This window comes from Melanostigma gelatinosum (assembly GCF_949748355.1).
Source record: "Melanostigma gelatinosum genome assembly, chromosome: 13".
Classification (NCBI taxonomy): Eukaryota; Metazoa; Chordata; class Actinopteri; order Perciformes; family Zoarcidae; genus Melanostigma; species Melanostigma gelatinosum.
Window position 1 is genome coordinate 19,816,612 of NC_136646.1, and position 22,051 is coordinate 19,838,662.

At 43.1% G+C, this 22,051-nt stretch overlaps 2 protein-coding genes across 3 annotated transcripts; both read right to left on the reverse strand.

Annotated features, from left to right (window-relative positions):
• Positions 1 to 1,240: 1,240 nt before the first annotated feature.
• Positions 1,241 to 7,242, reverse strand: gdpd3a (glycerophosphodiester phosphodiesterase domain containing 3a). The gene is made up of 10 exons (XM_079281976.1): positions 7,033 to 7,242; positions 6,597 to 6,639; positions 5,608 to 5,743; positions 4,836 to 4,881; positions 4,586 to 4,704; positions 4,110 to 4,199; positions 3,839 to 3,972; positions 3,662 to 3,721; positions 3,376 to 3,427; positions 1,241 to 2,189 (listed from the first exon to the last, which is right to left on the reverse strand). The coding sequence occupies exons 1-10, from the start codon at positions 7,169 to 7,171 to the stop codon at positions 2,061 to 2,063; spliced, it is 948 nt and encodes a 315-aa protein (XP_079138102.1). The 5' UTR covers positions 7,172 to 7,242; the 3' UTR covers positions 1,241 to 2,060.
• Positions 7,243 to 8,413: 1,171 nt separating this feature from the next.
• mapk3 (mitogen-activated protein kinase 3) lies at positions 8,414 to 21,270 on the reverse strand. 2 transcript variants are annotated; one of them, XM_079281788.1, is made up of 9 exons: positions 20,891 to 21,270; positions 19,406 to 19,588; positions 17,292 to 17,481; positions 15,618 to 15,734; positions 15,406 to 15,520; positions 14,992 to 15,120; positions 14,793 to 14,902; positions 13,878 to 14,006; positions 8,414 to 8,512 (listed from the first exon to the last, which is right to left on the reverse strand). In XM_079281788.1, the coding sequence occupies exons 1-8, from the start codon at positions 21,112 to 21,114 to the stop codon at positions 13,887 to 13,889; spliced, it is 1,188 nt and encodes a 395-aa protein (XP_079137914.1). In that variant the 5' UTR covers positions 21,115 to 21,270; the 3' UTR covers positions 8,414 to 8,512; positions 13,878 to 13,886. The 2 variants fall into 2 exon arrangements, with proteins under 2 accessions (XP_079137914.1, XP_079137913.1); XM_079281787.1 differs by lacking the exon at positions 8,414 to 8,512 and adding an exon at positions 10,999 to 13,022.
• Positions 21,271 to 22,051: the final 781 nt, after the last annotated feature.

A 22,051-nucleotide genomic window follows, 5' to 3' on the forward strand; every position in this document is an offset into this window, starting at 1 on the left:
CCCGTTCCTCCGCGGCCTCGGTTAAAAACAGGAGCTGGGATCCGACAATGCATGCAGGCTTGCGGGGTGACAGTGCGGCGGCTCGGATGGGAGAAAAAACAAATGTGTTTTGTTTATTAAAACTCGCAGGAGGAGGAGGAAGTCTGAAGAGTGCAAAACAAATCCCCGTCGACGAATGGGAGGCGGCCGGTGACGTCTAGAATATGGGTCAACCAATCAGATTCGACTTCACATGAGCCTTGTATGGCTACCAGTGTGGTTGCTGTTATGTTATTACTGGGTTATCACATCCTGCTGGTGGATTTGGGATTAAAAAAAAAGTCCCTCAGACTGGCTGCAAACGGGTCAAACTTACACAATGCATGGAAGTATTTGCGGTTACGTGATGAGATTCAGGAAAACATTTGATGTCTATCTAACAGCGAGATGGAGAGGTGATTTTGGTTGTTGTGGTCTCTTGATTTTGTTTGCATAATTGTCTCGAGGCCGTGTGTAAATGTGTCGCCTATATGTTGTATGCAGGCCAGTTGCAAGGAGGTAAAAAACTCCCTCAGCAGAGCACCATCAATCCTAAAACATTTTACTGACTCCTAAACACACTGCAAAAGATCTTGAACAAATCAAACAAGACACACAGTACATATTCACATTTAACGTTTATTTGTAGATATTCTTTTAATGATTTATTGATTGTCACAGTTGTTGTATTCATTTTTCAAAGTAAGGTTTGATTTGTTTGCCTAAAAAACAAAAAAATACCATGTGTCTTAAACCGCAGCTACAGACCTGGTTGTGTGCTCACAAGAACATTATTTCAATTATTTAAACCTTTGCTCTCTGCATCTACTGTATTAAAGACTTCAGTCCGCACTGATCCACTAATAATCCATTCACTCACTTGTCACACTGCAAAGCACAGCCAAGCAGGTCAGAAAAATGCAGCCTTTGCTTCAGCACTAGACTGGTTGTTTATTCTCACAGCGGTGGGGCCGGACTTTGACCGTAGCCTGGGAAAACAAGGACACAGGTGAAGCTATAACTGCACTTGTAAACCCTCCGCCTAAGTGAGCCTGTAGAGTAGATAAGTGACCGTATTAAACACTAAGATAATGACACTATACTCACCTGTGTGGATATATTTGTAGAACAAATAAGTATACATTTGATTTTATTTCCAGCATGTTTGTGTTCTTTTCATCTTAATACAACAAAAAGAACATAGAAGCATAAATCCAAGCGAATTGTCCCAAATCATGTTTTTCTAAAGTCCATCACTCACTCAAACCAATCAAATAATGCCAGAAAATAACGTCCAACACAATCAAAATAAAGTCACGTTTTCTCTCTGGTGCAGCTGGTTCGATATTCACTTCTGCACCAAACACTTCTGCACCATCGCACCATTTACATTGTGAAATTATTCTTATGATTCTTATTCTAGTATCAATATTATTACTATTATTATTATTATAGCCATATGTGTGCATGTGCACAAATATATATGTTTTTTTATTTTCACCACTTTAACATTTTCTTTTTAAATTCTATTTTTACAAATGTTTATTCATCATTCCTTTGTCTCCTCCTCATGCACATTCGTCTTATCGCTCTTACACATACATAAATACACAACACATTTTCACACACATACAAAACATAAACATAAAGATTGTCTACTTGTCTGTAAACCTATGTCTGTCTAGTTTGTGACTACTCTAGTACTCGTGTGCACCAATAAAAGGGAAAACTTCACTCCGACAGCGTTGGAGTTGCTGCTGAGATGAACCCCTCTGGGCTTTGTTTGACACACTGAGGGTGGAGGCCGTGGAAACGACCCGATAGCAGATAATTGTATCTACAGCGAAGGCTTGAGATTAAAGAGTTGAATGATAATTCTGTTCTGTGGAATAGACCAACAACTCCTCCACTGATCTTGTCACGGTGAAGGTCTCACGCTTCTTGTATTTACTTTTCTTTCAGTCTTTTCTTCACACAGTCCTCCCTCATCAGAAAGCTGCTGCGTTATCAGCTGTTGTTGGGACGTGAGGGCGTGTTTGGGTTCAGTCCTGACTTTGGTTTCTGCAGAGGTAGCTGGACAGAAGAGTCGGGTAGTCACTCATCACCCCTGTGGCCCCGACTTCAAATGCAGCCTTTATGTCGTCGTCTTTATTGCACACAAACAAATGCACCTGCAGGTAAAGATAAATTAGTCCTGCAGACCGAACAGCTAAAAAAACATACATGAAATAGTTTTTATTACCTTCTCAAATAAATAGGGAGTAGATGATGTCAACAAAACAACAAGGGCGAGATAGAGTCCTGTTCTCTGTCATCCGTCCTGCAGTTTGGAGCTACAGTACGTGACTCGACCATCAATACAACTAAAACCGTCTGAGCTGTGACAGACCAAATACAGCAGACATCGGCTTAAAGTGAGACCTCGGAGCATCACTTGTTCACACTGCAGTGTGGACAAATGACAAGCTGTTCTTAGTGGCTACCTCACAATCACTCATAAGCATTCAAATGCGCTGAGGTCCTCAGCAGCTGACAAGACTGCGACATGTGACTTCAATTGTTTTCATGCTCAAACTATTCAGTGGCCTCTCATGACCGGACGATGGGGGGGTGACCTCATCCCGGCGGAGATGACTCACATCAGGACAGAGATGATGAGCTCAACACACCCTGTGTGAGCGTTACTGTTCGTCCTGAAACACTGACGTGTGATGTGCATTAAACCATTCAGTGCTTTGGTTCAATTAGGTCCTGCAGCTGATCAGCTCCTTCTTCTGTTTTTTTGCATCCGGGAATTACAATTTGAGATTTTTTCTTATTGATATTGTAGCTGAAACGTCGGACACTGAGAACAATAACTTCTTCAACATTGTGCAATATTACATTTTTAACAACTTGCAATATTACTTTCAATATATCATTATTACTTTTCAATATCATTGTCGATATTACTCTGCATGACTGTTCCTATTTTAGTTATTTTACAGAATTTATAATAATAGAATTTGCTATTCTTATTAGTATTACTTCTTATTACTCTATTGTTGATATATGTTTATATTTTAATCTATCGTTGTTCTTTAGATCAATCTCTGGCACAAGTTCTATTTCATTTCATCTTCAGCTGTAGGATTTAGGAAGCTAAGTGTTCAAAGGTATCCAGCGGAAGGTTGTCTCCTCTAGTGGAGGATAATAAATGCCAACAGTTCATGGGAAACTGTCTGAGTATTTCGAGTACCTTTGGTGTTTATATTCTTATCTAAACTTGTTCGTGTTTTACGGTTCTTGTCTTCTATCCATTCCTGATGCACCTAAACATCCATCGTTACCGCTGCCTCTACGTATGTAGTTTCATACCTGAATTCCGCGAGCTGCGAGGTGTTTGAACAGACTCTTCCTCATTGTGACTCTGGAATGACAGCAGAGAATAATTCAGTTTTCACAGAAATAGCAATAAAACATCCAGAATTTGCTGCTGCATAAACATTACTGTACAGTATTGAACATGTGATTCTGCATGAAAGCATCACCCCTTCTGTGCATTATCGTCTCAGTCGTGCTTTGAGTTATTTTCTCTGACGTGGTTGGTGACGACTGTTCCAGATTTGTACATCAAAACAAAGTCACAGGAAATTTGACTCACTTTTCTAACAAAGAGACGATCAGCTTGTTCCTCAGGATGCGCTTCTCTGGAATGAACGTCCTTCAGCACACAAACACAGACAAAGAAACACATCTGTGTTGTGACACATTTATCTCTCATCAAAACATCAAATCAGAGAAGGAAAAACACACGCATGGACTCGACACGCAGCCACACCTGTTCATGATGCGAGGCAGGTAGAACTGCAGTAAACTCTCCTCCAGCGGCACAAAGGGCAGCAGGCCGGTGTAGAAGAGAAGCAGAAGCAGCACACCTCGGCTCTGCGAGAAGCTGTACGGCATGAGGCCGTTCTACCAAGAAGCAGAGAGACACATCTCTCTTTAAAACAAGCAAGCACAATATTTTCAAAAGGCAAAAAAAAAATGTAACGTTGGCTGTGAATTGATGCTGCACAAGTAACTTTGTCTCCCCCAGGTGGTCTATGTACCGTTCTGCGGCATTCCTTCATGATGTTGGATTTCACTGAGGCCCAGACAGTGATCTCCTCCCTGTTGTAGCTTTGAACCAAGTCAGACACCTACACACAGACGAGAGAGGGCGGAGGAATGATGAGATATGAAGGAGTATCAGCTTACATGTTGATGTCAAAGAAATGCTCATAAGCAGGACGCGTTGACTTTAAAAGAGGATGTGTTGGATGTGTTGACTTTAACACGAAAGTCAACAGAGACTAAAATGAGACTAAAATGTCTAAAAATGTCTAAAATGCAGGAACTTTGATGATGAAAAAAACTGCAGTCAAAGACAAAGAGTGAGTGTTATTTAAATCTCAACATCAGGGACAATCTGGACATTTGACTGGAAAGTTGCCAAGCATCACAAAAGCATGGTTTCATATTTTGGAGATTCTTCGATATCATTGGGAAAGTGCTGAAACTGCTCTTTTTTTGAGGCTCACTGCACCTTTTCCATCAGCTGTTTGTTCATCTCTTTGATCTCAATGCTGATCGGCATCTCAGGGAACTTCCTGAACACGTCCTCCAGCAGAGCGAACTTCCTGTCTGCACCGCTGCTGGAGTGACCTGGAGGAGGGATGTGTGAACAACACGAAGGCTAACACTCACACACGTACACACACGCCCACTGCCCTACTTCTTCACTCAATGACTTTTCGTTGATGATTGAGAGCAAGAGACTGCGAGGAGGAACTCACCTTTATAAAAGGTCACCTCCAGTCTGTCTTTATACAGAGGCAAATCCTACAAGAGTTGAAAAGCAGATGCAAAGAGAAAGTTGTATTATAAAGTTATACTATTATGCAATTGACTGAGATTACCATAAATACAAGATATTCTTGGTGTAATGTAGAGGAGTTGCTGCATGCGATATAGTTGGAGGCAAAGAAGGTAATTCAGTAGTTCAGTGTCAGTTTACTCCTAGTTAATATAAACCCCGTCTACACATTTACAGATATTTATCTCTGTGTACGTGTAGACAGGGCCTAAGCCTTCTCTTCAGAACACACAACCGTCTGTGCTCGTTGTTGTTATCGTTGACTTGGGTCATCGGCGGTCTGCGGCAGGTTTTTTGTTGTGTTTTAATCTGGTACGACACGCGGCGCAGTTGTGTTTGTAACATCAGTTCAGGGGCCTGTGGCTCACAGCAGCGTTAACGAAGGCGGTTTGCAAACTGCACTGAAAACACACAGTGGCGTTAAAGATGCAGCTCAAGGTTTTATCTCAGTGCAGTAACTCGCTCATCTAGAAACCGTGCCAGCTGTGTGAGCCGTGGCTCCAATGCATCGTGGGTGAGTTTGAAGTGAACACGTGGCTTTGCATGCAGCTGTTTTGCACATTGCTAACTTGAAACTTATTCAATTGACAGGTAAATGCTGATAATTCATGTTTTAATGTGAGAATCTCATCCCCCCCCCCCCTTCCACTTGCTGTTTGGTCTCAGCTTGATCTTGTGACGCAGCCTCTCACCTGGAGGTCGAGTGAGGAGACGGTGACGTCGTGGCCGGTCTGCCTCAGCAGATTCTCATCATGTGACACCACCACATGTCCATCACGGGTTAAGTGACAGTCCAGCTCCAGCATCTCTGTGCCCTGATCCGCCGCACTGGAGGAGGAATACATGCATGTGTTACTGGAACAGTGAGGGAGCTTTTGTTCACTTCTACTCTTCCAGCTTTCTGAACACACAGAAATGCATGCAAGTCATGTTATCATAAACAATTAACACAGCAACCAACGGACTGTACACAGTGTTGCATATTTCATGAAGCACATATCTTGCACTTATTTTATACAGTACATCATTGACATCCAGCATCTTTGACTTCTTAAATAATCTGATTTATATTTTTGCAGATATATATATCCCAACAAAAATCAGTTGTTAAGCCTAAAATCTCACAGGGACAGTTTATTAGACAGCAACCAGGGCAAGAGGAAAGATGCTAAATGTAAGTTCCCACTTTTATCACATTTACTGTACGTCATTTTATAAGCAGATAATCATCAGTCTCTGCCTTATTAGACAGAAAAGATGGAATCAGAGTAAATTATTATAGCTGTTGTGTTATTATTGTTGCTGTGTATCTCTGTCTTTCCCAATTCGATTCAATATGCTTTATTGGCATGAATGTAACAAGGACAATATTGCCAAAACGTCAAGTCAGATTATAAAGAAAGAGAACAGGGTACATTACATGAAACCTCTCTCTCTCTCTCTCTCTCTCTCTCTCTCTCCCTCCCTCTATCCAACCGGTGGAGGCTGATGGCCGTCTCACTAAGAGCCTGGTTCTGCTCAAGGTTTAAACCCATTAAAGGGGAGTTTCTTTCCTAAAAGAGAGTAGTTGACACACAGGTACCACTGCATTTAAAGCAGCTTTAAGCATTAAGTTCAACTTGGGCTTCAGTGTCTCCGTAGACCTGCTCTTTAGGAAAAGTGTGTTGAGCTCGGTACTCACTGTGTGAATGCCTCCATCGTGCCCTCTATCCTCTCTCCACATCCTGGTCACAAACAGAGTAGTTCGGGTTGAAGCTGGCAGCAAAGAAGCACCAGTCCCCCAAAAAACACAGTAAAAAAAACAACACACTTCGCAACATTTGAACAACTTTTGCTCACAGCGGACTGCTTTTAGAGAATATTACATTGCTGTCGCTACTGTAGGTGAGGAGGACACGGTAGGCATGAGTTCATCAGGGTTGAAAGAATTCATAGTGATATAGTTATACAGTTTGCAATCACAGTGTAGTGTTGGTTGTGTTTTCAAACCTTCATTTGAGCTTGTATACTGAAGGTTAATGACATTATAAAGAAAAGAACCACCTTGACATAAAGATTTGATTTGAAAGTTAGTTTCGATTGCTTTAACCTCCAGGGTGAGTGAAATGAGCCTTTACCTCCTCTGTGTGAGATGCGTGTGCAGTAGAAAGCTGTGCGTTTCTTCCTGTGCAGAACGTGGGGGTTCTTCAGCAGGTACACCGAGCCGAGAGTGTATCCACCCAGCACTGGGAGGATGAAGTACAGAAAACCGCTCATCCTTTTTCCTGCAAACACGTCCAGTGATCTCTGCCCGATCTCGAAGCAAAAGATAATGAAGATCTGCAACAATCCCCCTTCAGAGTGCAGAGATCCAGCTCAACGGAAGACAACCGGCGCTCTGTCTTTCTTGGAAGATAAGAAAAGAAACAGGACAGACTGGAAGACCGTCTCCGTCTTGCACAATCTGGAAACCTTCAGAGCTGTAAAAGTACGTTAATGAACCACCAGCTCTTAACTCACAGCTCACCTGTTGGCTCTCCCTCTCTCTCTGGACTCTCCCCTGCCCGAGGCAATACTATTCCACTCTTTACACTGCTTTGTTCCGCTGGGACACTGGTGGCTTTGTGTGTGTGTCACACCTGGGCACCTCAGATTCACTGTATTCTCCATTCATTGACTAACCCGAGCAGCATCACAGGATGAATTCACAGTTGTTGGCATCTATTCCTCCTTTTCCACATTGAATGTGTTCATTTGAGTTTGTGCTCATTTGAGTTTGTGCATGAACAGTTTTGCAGCTGATACTTGGGAAAGACAAAGGGCCTCGTACAGGATGGCAGCAGGTTTCGACGCCTGTGTATGTATTTGACAAAGGTGGTGTGTGCAGATATGCGAACTCAACTCTCACCCACAAGGACAGTATGACAACAATTCATCCACGAGCACGCGTTCTCGCTTTACATGCAGCACAAAGTCAGCAGAGTTGAAGTGCTGCATTGTTCAGGGTTCAATAGCAAAGCTGGACACAAACAATCGCTCTGAGCACCCCTCTGGATGTCACAACGAGCCTGGTTTTCACCAGAAGCGAGAACAATCTTTCCAGCATCCTCTCACTTCTGCCTGCGTCTCCTTTTGTCGTGCAAAAATATGAGTCCGGGTCAATTCGTGTCCTTTCGACACACAGATCATTGCGCCACGTTTCCCCTACTTTTCTTTCAGTTTAACTTCTAAGCAGACGCTGCTGCTGTCGTAAAAATACTCTGGGAATGTCGGGGTCGGCCGTGCTCAGACATGTTATGTAGGAAGGCGGGAAAGCTGCAGAGCTGGAAGAGCGAGTGTTGTGTTTCACGCCGAGATGCTGATAGTTATGTTCATTCCCACGACTCAGCGTCGACGTTCCACGGACACAAAGTTAAACACATTCACACCAATGAACAAAGACTCATTTTAAACACACAAACGTTAGAGCCATGTCTCCATGGTTTTAATTTCCCATGGCAACACCTGCTGAACAGCGTTCCCTTGGCAACAATCGGTGACACCAGCTCCAGAGCTCCGCACCGTTTTTCTTTCTTCGTTTCTTTGCACTCCTCACTGTTGAATTTTCCAAGACGGGTGCTGTAGTGAACAGAGGCGGGTTTAGAAACTCATCTATGGGGGGGGCCAGGTTCATATTAGGGGGGGGGGGGTAATTTGGTAACAGGTAAAAATGTGTAAAAACCCAAAATGACGATGAACAGCGTCAAACAACATATACATTTATATGTTTTGTATTTTTTTCTGAATTGTTTTTAATCGTGATGTCGAACACTGATGACAAACAGATGGCGATTGACGTTCCTTGCACGTGGGATCTTGATGAGGACACAACATGCGGAAACTTGTAGACGACTCGGCACCAACCAAAACAGAAAGAGTTCGCAAGAAAGTCAGACACGGACCACGAAGCCAATGTCGTGCCAAACGTCGGTTCCCACGAGTTTGGAGAGAAGGCGTTGTTCTTATTAACTGACGCAACGTGGCTTTTTTCCTTCTTCACCTAAAATGGACGACAGACTAAACTGCACAGAGATAATTAACACAATGTTAAGATGTAAGTGAAGCCCAGATGTATTAGTTTTTCTCTATAATTTCACATTCATTGTTATAGGTTGTTTCATATCACGATATAGATGTTGGCCATATCGCCCAGCCCTACGTCTTGGTCCTTTCGTAGTTGTTTCACGTCACTTTGTGGTTTAGAAATGTTAAGTCACTTCATGCGAAGGTTCTCGTGCTAACAAGCAAACTATCCAGTCCTTCTTAAGATAGTCGATAGGAGGCTTTGTGCCACATATTGTACTTTAGCTTTCTGAAGTCTGTCCATTCGTTTAAATGGGCCGCTGGAGTTCAGCCTGAAAAGGTGCTGAAAATACCAAAGCCGTAAACGAGACGACACGACAAAAAAAATAAAATAAAAAAAGCATCCACAAACAGTTGTAACAGTATCAGGAAATTTTATTTAATTATATGTATATAATTCTGTTTCTTTGTTAATCGTTTAATTCATAATACCCATAGAATATACAGACTATAACCCTCAATAACTCGTATCTTCCGACAATCTACGTATATCTTCTTTTAAAATAATTCCTTACAAGATCTTGGAGGGGAAATGAAAAAAAAAAAAAAGGTTTCAGAAAGATTGAACACTGCCAATAATAATCACGCCCAGAAGAGAAATAAGGAAGAAAAAAAACACAAATAAAAACATTCTAATTATTAATAAAAAGATACAACTTTAACTCCCTTTAACGTAAAGAAATAGAAAGAAAAAAAAGAAAATACAACAACTTACCAATATAACAACAACAACAATAATAATAAGAACAGCCATTTAAAAACAACAATATCTGGAAACAGGCCTCATGACGGTCAGGCCTTCAGACTCGATACTGTGTGAATGTATGTGGTGTGTTTAAGTGCAACTTCCCACAAACACACGGATACACTCCTCAGAAAGAGAGAGGAAGTGTCGGTGTGTGTGTGTGTGTAAGTGTGTGTGGGTGTGGGTGTGTGTCAGGAGGATTGCAAAATGTGGTCCTCTTGATTCGTCGGCAGGTCGGTTGGAGAGAGGAAAAAAAGAAAAAGAAAAAAGAAGCAAGCTGGGCCTGGTGACCAAATATACATATGAAACACATCCAAAATATCTGTGAGACTGTTTTTGTGTCGGTCAAAAAGAACAAAATAAAAAATCTCACACATGTAGAAGCACAGGTAACTGCAGGGAGAGGGCCCAAAACACACACACACACACACACACACCACAACAAAAGAGTCTTGGCTTTATGTTACTGAAGAGCAGATACGCAAACATTTTGTACATAAATTACTGCAGACGATCCATGAGTGCGCACACACACACACACACACACACGAAACTTAAAGCTGAAACCGGAGAACACGAGACAAAAACAACCTCGGAGGGGAGCGAGCGTGGCTGGAAAGACAAAGTGCAGACGTGCTGATTGAGTTAATGAGAGTTTCCTGCATGTGTGACCATCCACGACCTATGATCCAGGCGCAATGATTTTCTGGCGGAGGGGAGGAGGAAAGTGGGAGCAAAGTCAGTGATATGGATTAGAAGGTCTTCACCAATCCCAGACAGAAAGGGGGAGGAGGAGAGAGAGGGGGGGGGGGGGCAGCCCTTTGAGTAAAGCGAGGTGAGAGTCGGGAGGTTGAAACAAAAAGTACACGTATCACCACATGCACCAAAAAGCCTCACAGCGATCCCAGAGTGCTGGCTATGGCTTCTGAGTGAACAGCCCGGAGAGACAAACGAATAGTTTTTGCTGCGAGAGGGTGAGGCCGGAGAGCGCTCCAGAGCTGGAGTCTATCAGCATCACAGGCCTCCCCTGAGAGAGGGAGAGAGGATCCAGTGCATGTGTTGGTCCATTTTAAGGGGGAGGGGGGGGGGGGGGGTTCTCTACTGGTCCCAGTGCAACAGGCAGAAATTAGTGCAGACTGAGCTGGTGACAGCGCTGGACCCGCTGGGGCGGCGCTCCACCGAGCAGCCGTTAGCACATCCAGAACAAAGAGGGGGGGGGGGGGGGGGGGGGGGGGGGAGCAGCCACTGACGGAGAACACATGAACACAGACATAATACACATGCACACACTCAAAGAAAAAAAAAAACACATCGAAGTATAAACATCCAGCATGTTAACAAGGTAGCAAAGAAAGCACACAGGCGGAGGAGAGGGAGCGCAAGAAGAGGCTTTATATAAATACTGCACGACCATGAAGTGGTGACGGACGCTTGGCCGTGCGCCGAGCAGGAACAACTGTACAGCACTCAGACAGTCCTGGGTTTGACGATCATGTTGTTGGCTTTTAAAATGACGCTCACATCGACGTCTGAGTCACAACAGTCTTAAAGATGCAAGTTGTTTAAATGCGAATCTTTCCATCTCTGTCCCGTGTGACCCATTCTTTTTTCTCAGCGGCATACAGTGTTCTTAGTAGTCGTAGAAGAGGTGCTGCTCTTGTAAAAAAAAAAAGAAGAAAACACTAAGCTGCAGTGACAGACTCCAGTAATTCAGGCCGTTTACATTCAAACACTTGGGCCAGAAAGATCGTAATCTGAAAATGCTCGTTGGGGAAGTGCACTTCTCCAGACCGCATTGTATGGCCACTTTGAAGACATGAATTTGATTAGATTTGGGCCTTCGCTGTCAGTTAGGCCCCAGCCTGTGTTAGACTCCGTACAGTCAGATAGGAACGCAGTATAAAAACCAGCACGGTGGGACGGGAACGCTGATGTCAACCGGGCCCCATTTTCCAGAATAATGTAGAATGTGTTCGTGGCTCTGTGAGTGAAGGACTAAGGGAAGTTTAGGATCAAGAGGAGCTGAGAAACAAGGGCTTCAGAGATGCTAATTGGAATGGAATACCGACACTGGATCAGTCGTTTGATGTTGGTGGTATTCAATGGACGTTGTGGGGCAAAATGTAGACGATACAGTAATGTTAAACCACTGTCTCACATCTGGCAGTTCCTGCATCCACCACTAAACTTAAGTCGGGTAGTTCCTGACCGTCAGAGGGCCGCGCCTGTTCTGGAAAATGGGGCGCATGCATCGCTGTTATCTAAATGAACGCGCAAGAATAGAAACTATACGTCATTTCTATTTTGGTCCAATCGTGTAGCGCCTCCTGAATATAACCAACTTCCACCAAAGGGGGCGTTGGGTTCGTCTGCCCTCGGTACGAGTTAAAGGTTGAGAAATGTGTCTACGGTACGATTCAAAACGATAGATAAGATATTCCTTTAGTTGCTCCCCAGCCAGGGTTCCTGCATCTTTACGCCACTTTGGTTGATTTCAGGAATGCATGCATTCATATGATCATACACAGTTTGTTTTTAGAAGAAAAAAAAGAGAGAAGAAATCTATAAACCTGCCAACATGCCAGAAAAAACATTGAATATTTGTCTCAAAATAAAGTGTTAAAAAAAAAAAAAAAAAAAAAAAAAAAAAGAAGACTTGCAAATATAAACCCAAAAACAAAGATACGACTCCAAACTGATCTGAAAACACTCGAACAACAGTGTACAAACAAAAACTGCGACGAGCACACTGCAAAGAGAAAGAAAAACAAAGCTTTTATATATTTGTATATACATACACCCGATTAGCATCCCCGTTCTTTTAGCCCTCGGTTTTTTCCAGGTTGTAATTTACATGGAGCAAGACAAGAGAGTTATGGCGTCGGTTAATACAGAAGTTTATATGACAGAGAGCTCAGACTGATCAACGGGTGCGGGACAGGAGGGGAACAGAGCGTTACTGTGGATGGGATGAGGCAGGACGTTTAACAGGAAAACAAATGTGAGGAGGGAGAGTCCAACGTGGACAAAACTGAAACAGCATGAGTACGACAGACCCAACCCCCCCACCCAACCACAGAAATCAAAGTTGAACTTAGCTCTCTTGCAGTAGAAATGGAAAGATAAGCAGTTAAATGTTCATTTCTTGTTTTTCTCTTTTTGTTGGTTTCTTGAAGATGCGGTTTGTTTTCTTTTTGTTTTAGCATGTCGTTTGGAGTCTTCTGGTTCAAAGCCTCTGTGTGGCTTTGTCACGCTTTAGCGCTAAAAAAAAGAAAGAAAAAAAGAAAGAAATGCACTTAGGCCCACTTTGAATGAATAAATATTAAGTCTGATTCTAACGTCCTAAAGGATCAGACTCACACACTTAAAGAGAAACGGTTGTTGAAAGGTTCCTCACAGTAACTTTAAGCTACTAGATTAAACTCTCACACGTCCAAATAATGAGTTGAAAGATGGTAAGTGAGTCCGTGTTGAAATAAACACCCGTGTGGATCTTTAAAGATTTTTTTTTTTTGTCTTCCTGCTCCGCTGCATTGTGCCATGAACGTGTCATCACAGCCGACAGGATCTATGCTCAAATTTAGTAAAGTCATTTAAGTCATTTGTTGAAAATGTTGCGATTTTAAGATGATACAGCAAATATTACTTAAATACCTCTGACATCCTGCTGACTAACACTAACTGGAACGACAATAAGAGTCATAATCGTATGTAGCTGCTCACTTTCAGACCAGTCCTTAAATATAAAACATAGACGTTGAATATTTTGCATGCAGTCAGACATAAGTCTGTCGTTGAGGATGTTTCTCTTTACTCTCAGAGCCACATATGTAGATTTACCATCGTCTCTTAAGAGTTTTGGGTGCGTTTGAATGAATGCATTAATGCTCCACTGACATCTAGTGGTCTCAGATCACAACAAAGTCTATTCAGAGCGCTTCGAACGGGCTCAAGCAAGAGCAAGAAAGACATAATGTAGCCTCTAACCGCTCAGTTAAACAGTTAAGACTTTAAACCAGGAGAACTAGCTTAACACCTGGGCAGGAATAGCTTCTAAAGTATGTCTGCAGCAGAAGCTCATGTTTGATTGCATGGTGAGCAGCCTCGTTCGCGTACCTGTGCGTCTCAGGAGCCCTGGTAGGTTTCCTGGAAACGAGCGGTTTCCTCGTAGATCAGTTCCTTCAGCTTCTCTTTGGGAAGGTCGTCCAGTTCCATGGAGAAAGTGAAGGGCTCCTCTGCTACCGGCTACACACAAACGCATTCAAAACACATTAAAACACACCTTCCACTAAAGCTGGAGAGACATTTCATTCAAATCTGCCTTAAAAAATGTAAAATTGAGAAGAGCATTGTTGCAACATTCTGCACACACTAATTCAACATATAAGGGGCAGATCCAATTGATATAAAAGTTAAGCTTTAAGACTTCAACGTGGGTAAAGCTGGAGAGACTGTATGCAGCCCGAACAGTGAAGTAAGAGGTTTGAAATCTGATCTGAACAACAAATATTGGACAAACTGATGAAAAATCCACCGCTTGGATTTCTATGGCGGTGGGATTCAGTCCACGCTGACGTAAACCGAGATGCTCGTTCTTTGACCTCCCTCCAGCTGAACTCTGGGGCAAACTTAAGACTAATTGCATTCCACACAGAGCTAAGAGGCTTCCCGGCACAACGCAGGAAAAGGTTCACAGTCAAATCTCGGCTCATGATTGAAAACAATGACGAACGCGTCGGAGGGAAAAGGCCCAAAAAGGCCTCCGACATTTGTGCAAATATCAAAACTTGGCTGACTGCCGGCCGGGGCGGCACAATGAATCTAATATTAATTGGCTTCCCATAATTAAAAAGGAACAGTGTGGATGTAAGTATGCGTTTCCTCTGTAGCGGACAGTACAATGTATAATATAATGAAAAAGAAAACTTGTCATCTTTCTTCAAAGCAACATGCAAGTTGTTTTTACTGATTGCCTTTTGCTGCGTAACGGTCGATGACTCGGCACGCAAAGCGGCCTCCGTCACTGCGTACCTCATCTGAGGGGTCGTAGTACTGCTCCAGGTAAGGATGAGCCAGGGCCTCCTCAACGCTGATGCGCTTCACGGGGTTAAACGTCAACATGCGACCCAGCAGGTCCAGAGCTGCATCACATTCATCAAGAGCTTCAGTTAGTACCGTGAAATTACACAGGAGACCAGAACTCATACAAAAGGCCCAGCGCTGCCGTTACCTTTTGAGTCGGCATTGTAGAGTTTCTCCCAGGGGATCCTGGGTTTATGAGGCAGGGACTGCAGGTAGTTCCTCGCCTTCATGTTGATGATGCAGTTCAGATCATCCTGAGATGGAGAGCCAAGCACGCCTGGACACAGAGGAGAGCGAGGGACAATATGGCTGGTGCTCGCCCCATTTTCAGCTCAGCCACGTCTCAATTTAGTTCTCAAAAAGTTGAGTTACTTGAGAGAAGATCTCTGGTTATATGTACATGCTTTAAATTACAACCAATTCAAAACAGCACAACTGGGCGAACGAAGAAAATCAGAGTGGACGCAAACGTGAATGATCGTCCTGCAAATAAAAACAACCGATAGTCGTACTAGGTGCTTCAAATAGTGAGAACATTTTGTAGAAATGAGTGAAGACTCACCCAGTATGTGGTTGAGCTGGTCCAAGTAGTGTTTCCCGGGGAAGATGGGCCTGTTGGACAACATCTCAGCCAGGATGCAGCCCACTGACCAGATGTCAATGGACTTGGAGTAGCCCTGAGACACACACACACACACACACACACACACACAGTCAACAAACTGAAAAGCTCGTCATTCCAACTCAGAATCCACATCGGTTCCTCACACACACCTTTGAGTTGAGCATGATTTCTGGAGCCCGGTACCAACGCGTAGCCACGTACTCGGTCAAGAACCCTGTGTGGTCGTGCTCGGGGTCGGCTATCCGTGCCAGGCCGAAGTCACAGATCTGAGGATGACGTGAAGGGTCAGAGGTCAGACACTTAGGGTAGATCAAGTATTCTGAATCAATTTTAAGTAACACAATACCTATATTCAATGGGAATGTGAATGTTGCCACATTATCAGTGGTACAAAGTAAGACATGGAACATATAGCTGCTGTAATAAGGGTTTATTTTTCTGGTTTTCATGGGGTGGAATGTGTCAGAAAGCAGCTGCAGCATGTGCTGCCTTTGTTCTTCACTCCTCCCACATGATCAACTAATCCAGGGATTGATGGTTTGGCTGCTGAGAGCTCACAAGTGTTCACTGAAGCCGTTCAACTCGGCAAAGAGAACCCTCACGGCTCATATCAATGCCTTTATTATAGCTGCTTTTTGAACAAGACAATCCAGACACTCCGGAAACAAAAGCAAGACTTCAATGAATCTCCGACGGAACAAACTGACCCGATAAGCTGATAACAGAAGAAACGCACACGACGCCACAAACAATTACACATTTAGCCGTTTATTTTACTACTTTTTTGTGACTACGTGATTTTTCCTAAATTCACCAAAAGTCAGCATTACGTCATGCCTCATTTCCAAAAACTAAATGTCTTATTAATGTCAGTAACCAACTGGGGAAGTTTCATGGTGAGATATATTAGTTACACACACAGTATTCTGACGGTGTTTACAGGGGGGGACTGTTCATATATTATTCATAGCCTGATGTATAGAACATGAAACAAAAAGACATTTCCAAATCCCCCTCTGTAAAAACCTTTGACTCGAATATGTCCACAAAATGAAACAAGACATTTTGAACCTGGCTGATTCATGCAAATAACCATAACTCATAGAAAACACAATTGTCTTAATGCAAGTAATCAACTGAAGAAGTTTCATAGTGAAATCTATTCGTTACATTTTTTTACTCTATTCACCAGGAAGGGGAGACGGGGACGGGAAACGTCTTCAGAGAAATGTTTACGACGTCACAATTCAACTGCGAGTAGTTTATTACAAAGTGTCTGCTAATAACTCATTTGAGTCTGTGTTTATATTTTCAATGACCAGTGAGGCGTCACGACAAGCCAGGAAGGGCTTCGGTCAATCCAACATTCCTCAGATTCTTTTTCAATCTTGTGGAGCGCTGCAACTTACACTTTGTACCAATAGTTAAATAAACATGAAACGGTTCTTGTGTAAAACTGTTTTAGCGAAATACAAATAAGCAGTCGGCTTAAATGCACAATGTGTGCGAGATTACAAAAAGATCTTCTTAACTAACTTCCCAATCTGAAGTGTACCAGTTACCACGTACACCGACTTTGAATCACAGGGAATGTTTCACATCTACACTAAATTTACAACATAAGTGCAGGATTTCCACGACTATACAGCTACGTATGCTGTGCGAAGCTTATGTCAGTAGTATCATGTGTAACGTCCACCATAACCCAAAATAACAAATCAAACACCAAAATTTGTCCATTTGTTTTGGTGCGGGACAAAATGGATAGAGTAGCCTATTGTTACCACAAAAGATGGGTTGTTTGTGTGTGTGTGTGTGCAGACCTTGAGGTCGCAGGTGGTGTTGATGAGCAGGTTGGAGGGCTTGAGGTCACGGTGCAACACGTTGGCTGAGTGGATGTACTTGAGGCCTCGCAGGATCTGGTAGAGGAAATAGCAGACGTGGTCGTTGCTCAGCCTCTGGGTCTTCAGCAGCTTGTACAAGTCCGTCTCCATCAGGGTCTGAACGATGTAGCTGGACGGACGCATGGGTCAAGGAGGACAACAAAGAGGGCCGACGGTCTCCACAGACACCAGGAGACACATAAGGACCGCTAAGACAGGCTCACAGAGCCGCTTACATGGCTAGTCTTGTTGATATATGCGACCCTGGTGTGCAATGCGGCTCCCAGCTGAGCTACATACTGAATAAAACGTGAAAAGTGGCGTTGGTGCCGGCCCTGGACCTGGTTACATCATCACAAGTCAGCAGCAAAGTGGAGACATGTTGAATCAAAACTAGTTAACATACTCAAATGATCCGTTTTAGTTATGTTCGATAAACAGCCCGACTGGGTAAAGCTGAGATGTTTGGAGCAGTGGAGTTCATTTCAACACGTATGCCGAGACATCACAGTACTTCTTATTCTTTTCATTGTAGAATATGTTATCATTATGTTCACTTGAAATAGTTGCATTAATGTTGACAATGCTAATAAACAAATCTCAATGTACGAACTGCAATTTTAAATAATTATCAGTAACACCCGGCACCTCAAAACTATTTTAATCCTGATTTTCTAAGTCACAAGACACCTCTAAATCTCCACACATGGTCCGCTAAAGGCATCACTCATCTGAAACACATCTTCAATAATAACACCATGGTTTCATTCCCTCACTTGGTTCAGAAGTACGGCATCAGGAGCAATCAATTTTTGGAATATCTGCAACTCAAATCATCCGTTCAATCCAAACTTAACATTGAGGCCACTAACCTAGAATTACCCCCTCAACCTCAGAATTAATTAATATCCCCTCTTCAAAAAAGTTAATCTCAAAAATATGTAGAGTAATATCACAGTCTGACAAAACATCATCCATACCATCAAGAAAATGGGAATCAGACCCATCCATCACTCCTGATGCCGATTTCTGGAACCAAATCTGCAATAATATCTACTTCATGACTAAAAATGCCAATTTACATCTAATACAGTATAAACTACTTCACAGAATTCATTACACCGGGCAAAAAATGTTTCAAATGGGATTCACGTCACATATCTGTCCACATTGCACTCAAAACAGCCCGGATAGCTATGTTCACACCACCTGGCACTGCACACCAGTTAATCACTTTTGGGAAGAAATAACTGAGTCACTGTCTGTCTTCCTGGGCTGCCTCGTCCCTTTGTCCCCTTCACTGTGCTTACTAGGAGACATCTCAACAATACATCCGAGTAAAACAAACCGCAAATTACTCCTTGTGGCCCTAACTATCGCCAAGAAAACTATCCTCATGAACTGGAAATCAAGGAATAACACACACATCGCACACTGGAGAAACTTAATGATAGAGTATATGTCAATGAATAATCGAACCTCATCCATCATATACAATACAACAGAACACCATTCCACCTGGTCATCCCTCACTATGTTTCTGCAAACGCGACACCACCCATTCTATTAATATTGAAATATGTATAGTATATATACCGGCATATATATATATTTTCTTTGTGTATTTCTTTTACTATTGTTGATTTCAGTTTTGTTTTTCTTGCCGGACAACCAATTGAAACCAACGTACATGCATACATGAACATCCATATGCACACATACTTACCTGTTTTTCATTTTTTTGGTTTGGTAAAATTATTATTATTATATATTTTTTTCCCCCTCCATCTCAAAAGGCTCAAGGACATTCTCACACACACACACGCACACACACTGAATATATGATATTTGCTGGCTTTTATCCCACTGTTCTTGTCATCCTCTTGTTGTTATGTCTATGTATTGTCTTAATATTGTCTTGTGTCTTTCAATAAAAAATTTATTTTTATTTTTTAAATCAGTTTAATCCTATATAAGAGTTTGATTAAATCTATGTTTGGAGAATAAGTGACCCGAATGCAGGAGGACCCTCGCTGTAAAGCTGTAAAGGATACACATCCTTCATGTTGTCAAGTTGCCGTGCCCTGAGAATGTCGTTGATGCCGATGATATTCTCATGGTGGAAACGCAGCAGGATCTTGATTTCCCTCAGTGTGCGCTGGCAATACGTCTGGTGCTCAAAGGGGCTGATTTTCTTGATGGCTACGCGCTGGCTTGAAACATTGTCCATAGCAGAGCTGGGTAGGGTGGATGCGGAAAGGAAGCACAGAACAGGTCTCATGTTACACTTCGTTCAAGCCACACACACACGCTATCAGAAACAGGGCTAATACTTAGGGATGAAAGGGCGGAGCAGACTTTCTCCACTGCCAAGATGCACATGCGACACATCGTTTTGCTGCGATATGTGGAGCGGTTCTGTAGGTGTGTAGGTGTCAGTGTGGTGTAGGTGTAGAGTACATGGAGGCTGAGAGCAGCTGTGAATAGTGTGTTACTGGGACCCTTGAATTTACTGTCCCCTTTGTGAGGAAAAACAAATCAAATCTCTTAGCCTCAACAGGAACACCAGTTACATCACACTGGTAAAAGGCGTGTTTTCCTATTGCACAACACACTGCAGAAACTGGACAAGTTCACACGCATGTACACCTTTGTGGTAAAATGCTGTGACGTGAACCAACTGCACTAAATGTAAACATCGGTTAATGTCACATCTGGAACAAAACATCTGTAAACCTGGACATAAGGACAAAGTGTAGATCCTAAGATTAAACTATTTGTTTTTTCTTTCACTGTACCAATCAGTGGGTGTTGACAATGTGCTGACACATTGACAGTGATGGTGTACGCGGAGTGTCTTGTTGAGATGGATGTGTGGGCCCCAGTTCTCGTGCTATAACATCCACCTTCACATCGGATCCTGATCACGGTTCAGCCTCCATTGCGATGACTTGGCATTGATGTCAAGTGCAACAAGGGTTGCTTAACTATGGCCACATACGGCTGTGGATCACGGACAGCGATAACACGAGGAAAGGCCTCGCAACGACTGACAAATCCCACTTCGCATATCCTCTGCACCAGCTTTGCTGCAGGCTTAATGTTGAGCAATTACAATTCAAACGGAGATAAATGTGGGTTAGAGACCAGCGCTGGGCGTGATAAACGGCTGTCGCGATAACTAACTCAAATTTGCGGTTTGACTGCAAGAAATATCTCTCGTTGGATATAGCGACCTCCGTCCTACGCAATCACTCCCAATCTTGTTTCCTGTAAAGCTCATAGCCACGCCTGTAGCTAATGAGCTAACATGCTAACCACAACATGAGCTGCTCTCGGGCTCAACAACGTCTGAATGTTGGGCAGCAGTTTCAAAACACGTACACCGACGCTCACATCTACGGGACAAACGCTTGTTGACTATAACAGTTGGGGGGCTAGCTGGCTAACAGTATATGTTAACAAACAGGCTTACGTTAGCTAGCACTTTTTGATTTAACGTTAGACACTACGGTGGCCCAACAGAGACGACAACTCACCAGACCATTCCGTACGCTCCCTCCCCAATGTACGACAGGTTGGTGTAGCGGGGGCCCACGTCAAACAGCTGGCCCTTCACGGACTCGACCGGGGCCTTGGGTCCCGCGGCTGCGGGCGCTCCATCCTGCGCCACCGTGACAGCCGCCCCGGCAGCGGTAGCGGCAGGAGTAGCGCTGTTGGAGCCTGCGGCCGCGACCGTTGCAGTGCAGCATGAATCCGCCATTCTTCTTCCTCTCCCGCTCTGTCAATGTGTTTCACCGAGGAACCGCCGCCGCTTAGATCGGTTTAACGTTCGTGCGGGGCTTTAAACCGAACGGATTTTTTGATTGACGAAAGCGACTCGATCCTGGGCCCTCTCTACTACCGGAGTGTAAATGGATTTCGTGCGCGAGCCCGGACTTTGGTCTCAAGCACCGAGCGTAAATGCGCGTGCCAAACTACGGTTAATACAGGTGCGCTAGATATGCTCGTGAGGGTGACTTGTCTGGGCGGACTTGCGTCAGTTGGCTAAAGCCCCCGCCCGTACGGCTCCGTAGATAGAACGAAACAAGCGCAATCTGTAAAATAAACACGCAGCAGCAGCTACGAGTGGGCGTGTCGAACTATGTTGCGTGCTGCCTGTTGTGACAAGCGAAATAGACTTTATGACCAAATAGTCATTTTTATCGATTATTGTGTGGTTATCCAACCACTACCGCTATGTTAGAGGACTTCAATGTATGTCACGATGCACATTATAAAAAAACGGATACAATTATGATATTTGACAGTAAATTATGAAATGTATATGCATTTTGCAGCCTTATATTTGAGATGTATTCATGTTAATATATAGGAAACCTGTTATTACAATTCAATACTCTTGTAGAGCAACTTTTACAAATGATTTACATTGTCAAATAATAATATAAACTTGTCATTTTTCCGTATTGTTTATCCTCGCAATTTCTTGACAGTGAGTCACAGCTTTGAACTGTCCTCTTTCAACCTAATAAACAGCAGTTAATAATTTAAACTCATTTACAGATGAATGTACTGGTGTTTAAATGAAATATAAAGCACAAGCACAAAAGGGTGTTTTTTGAAGTCTATAACAAGTTGTAGATATATATAATATAGAACATCGGTTCCAATCCATGTATTTTTTCCGTTTATTTATT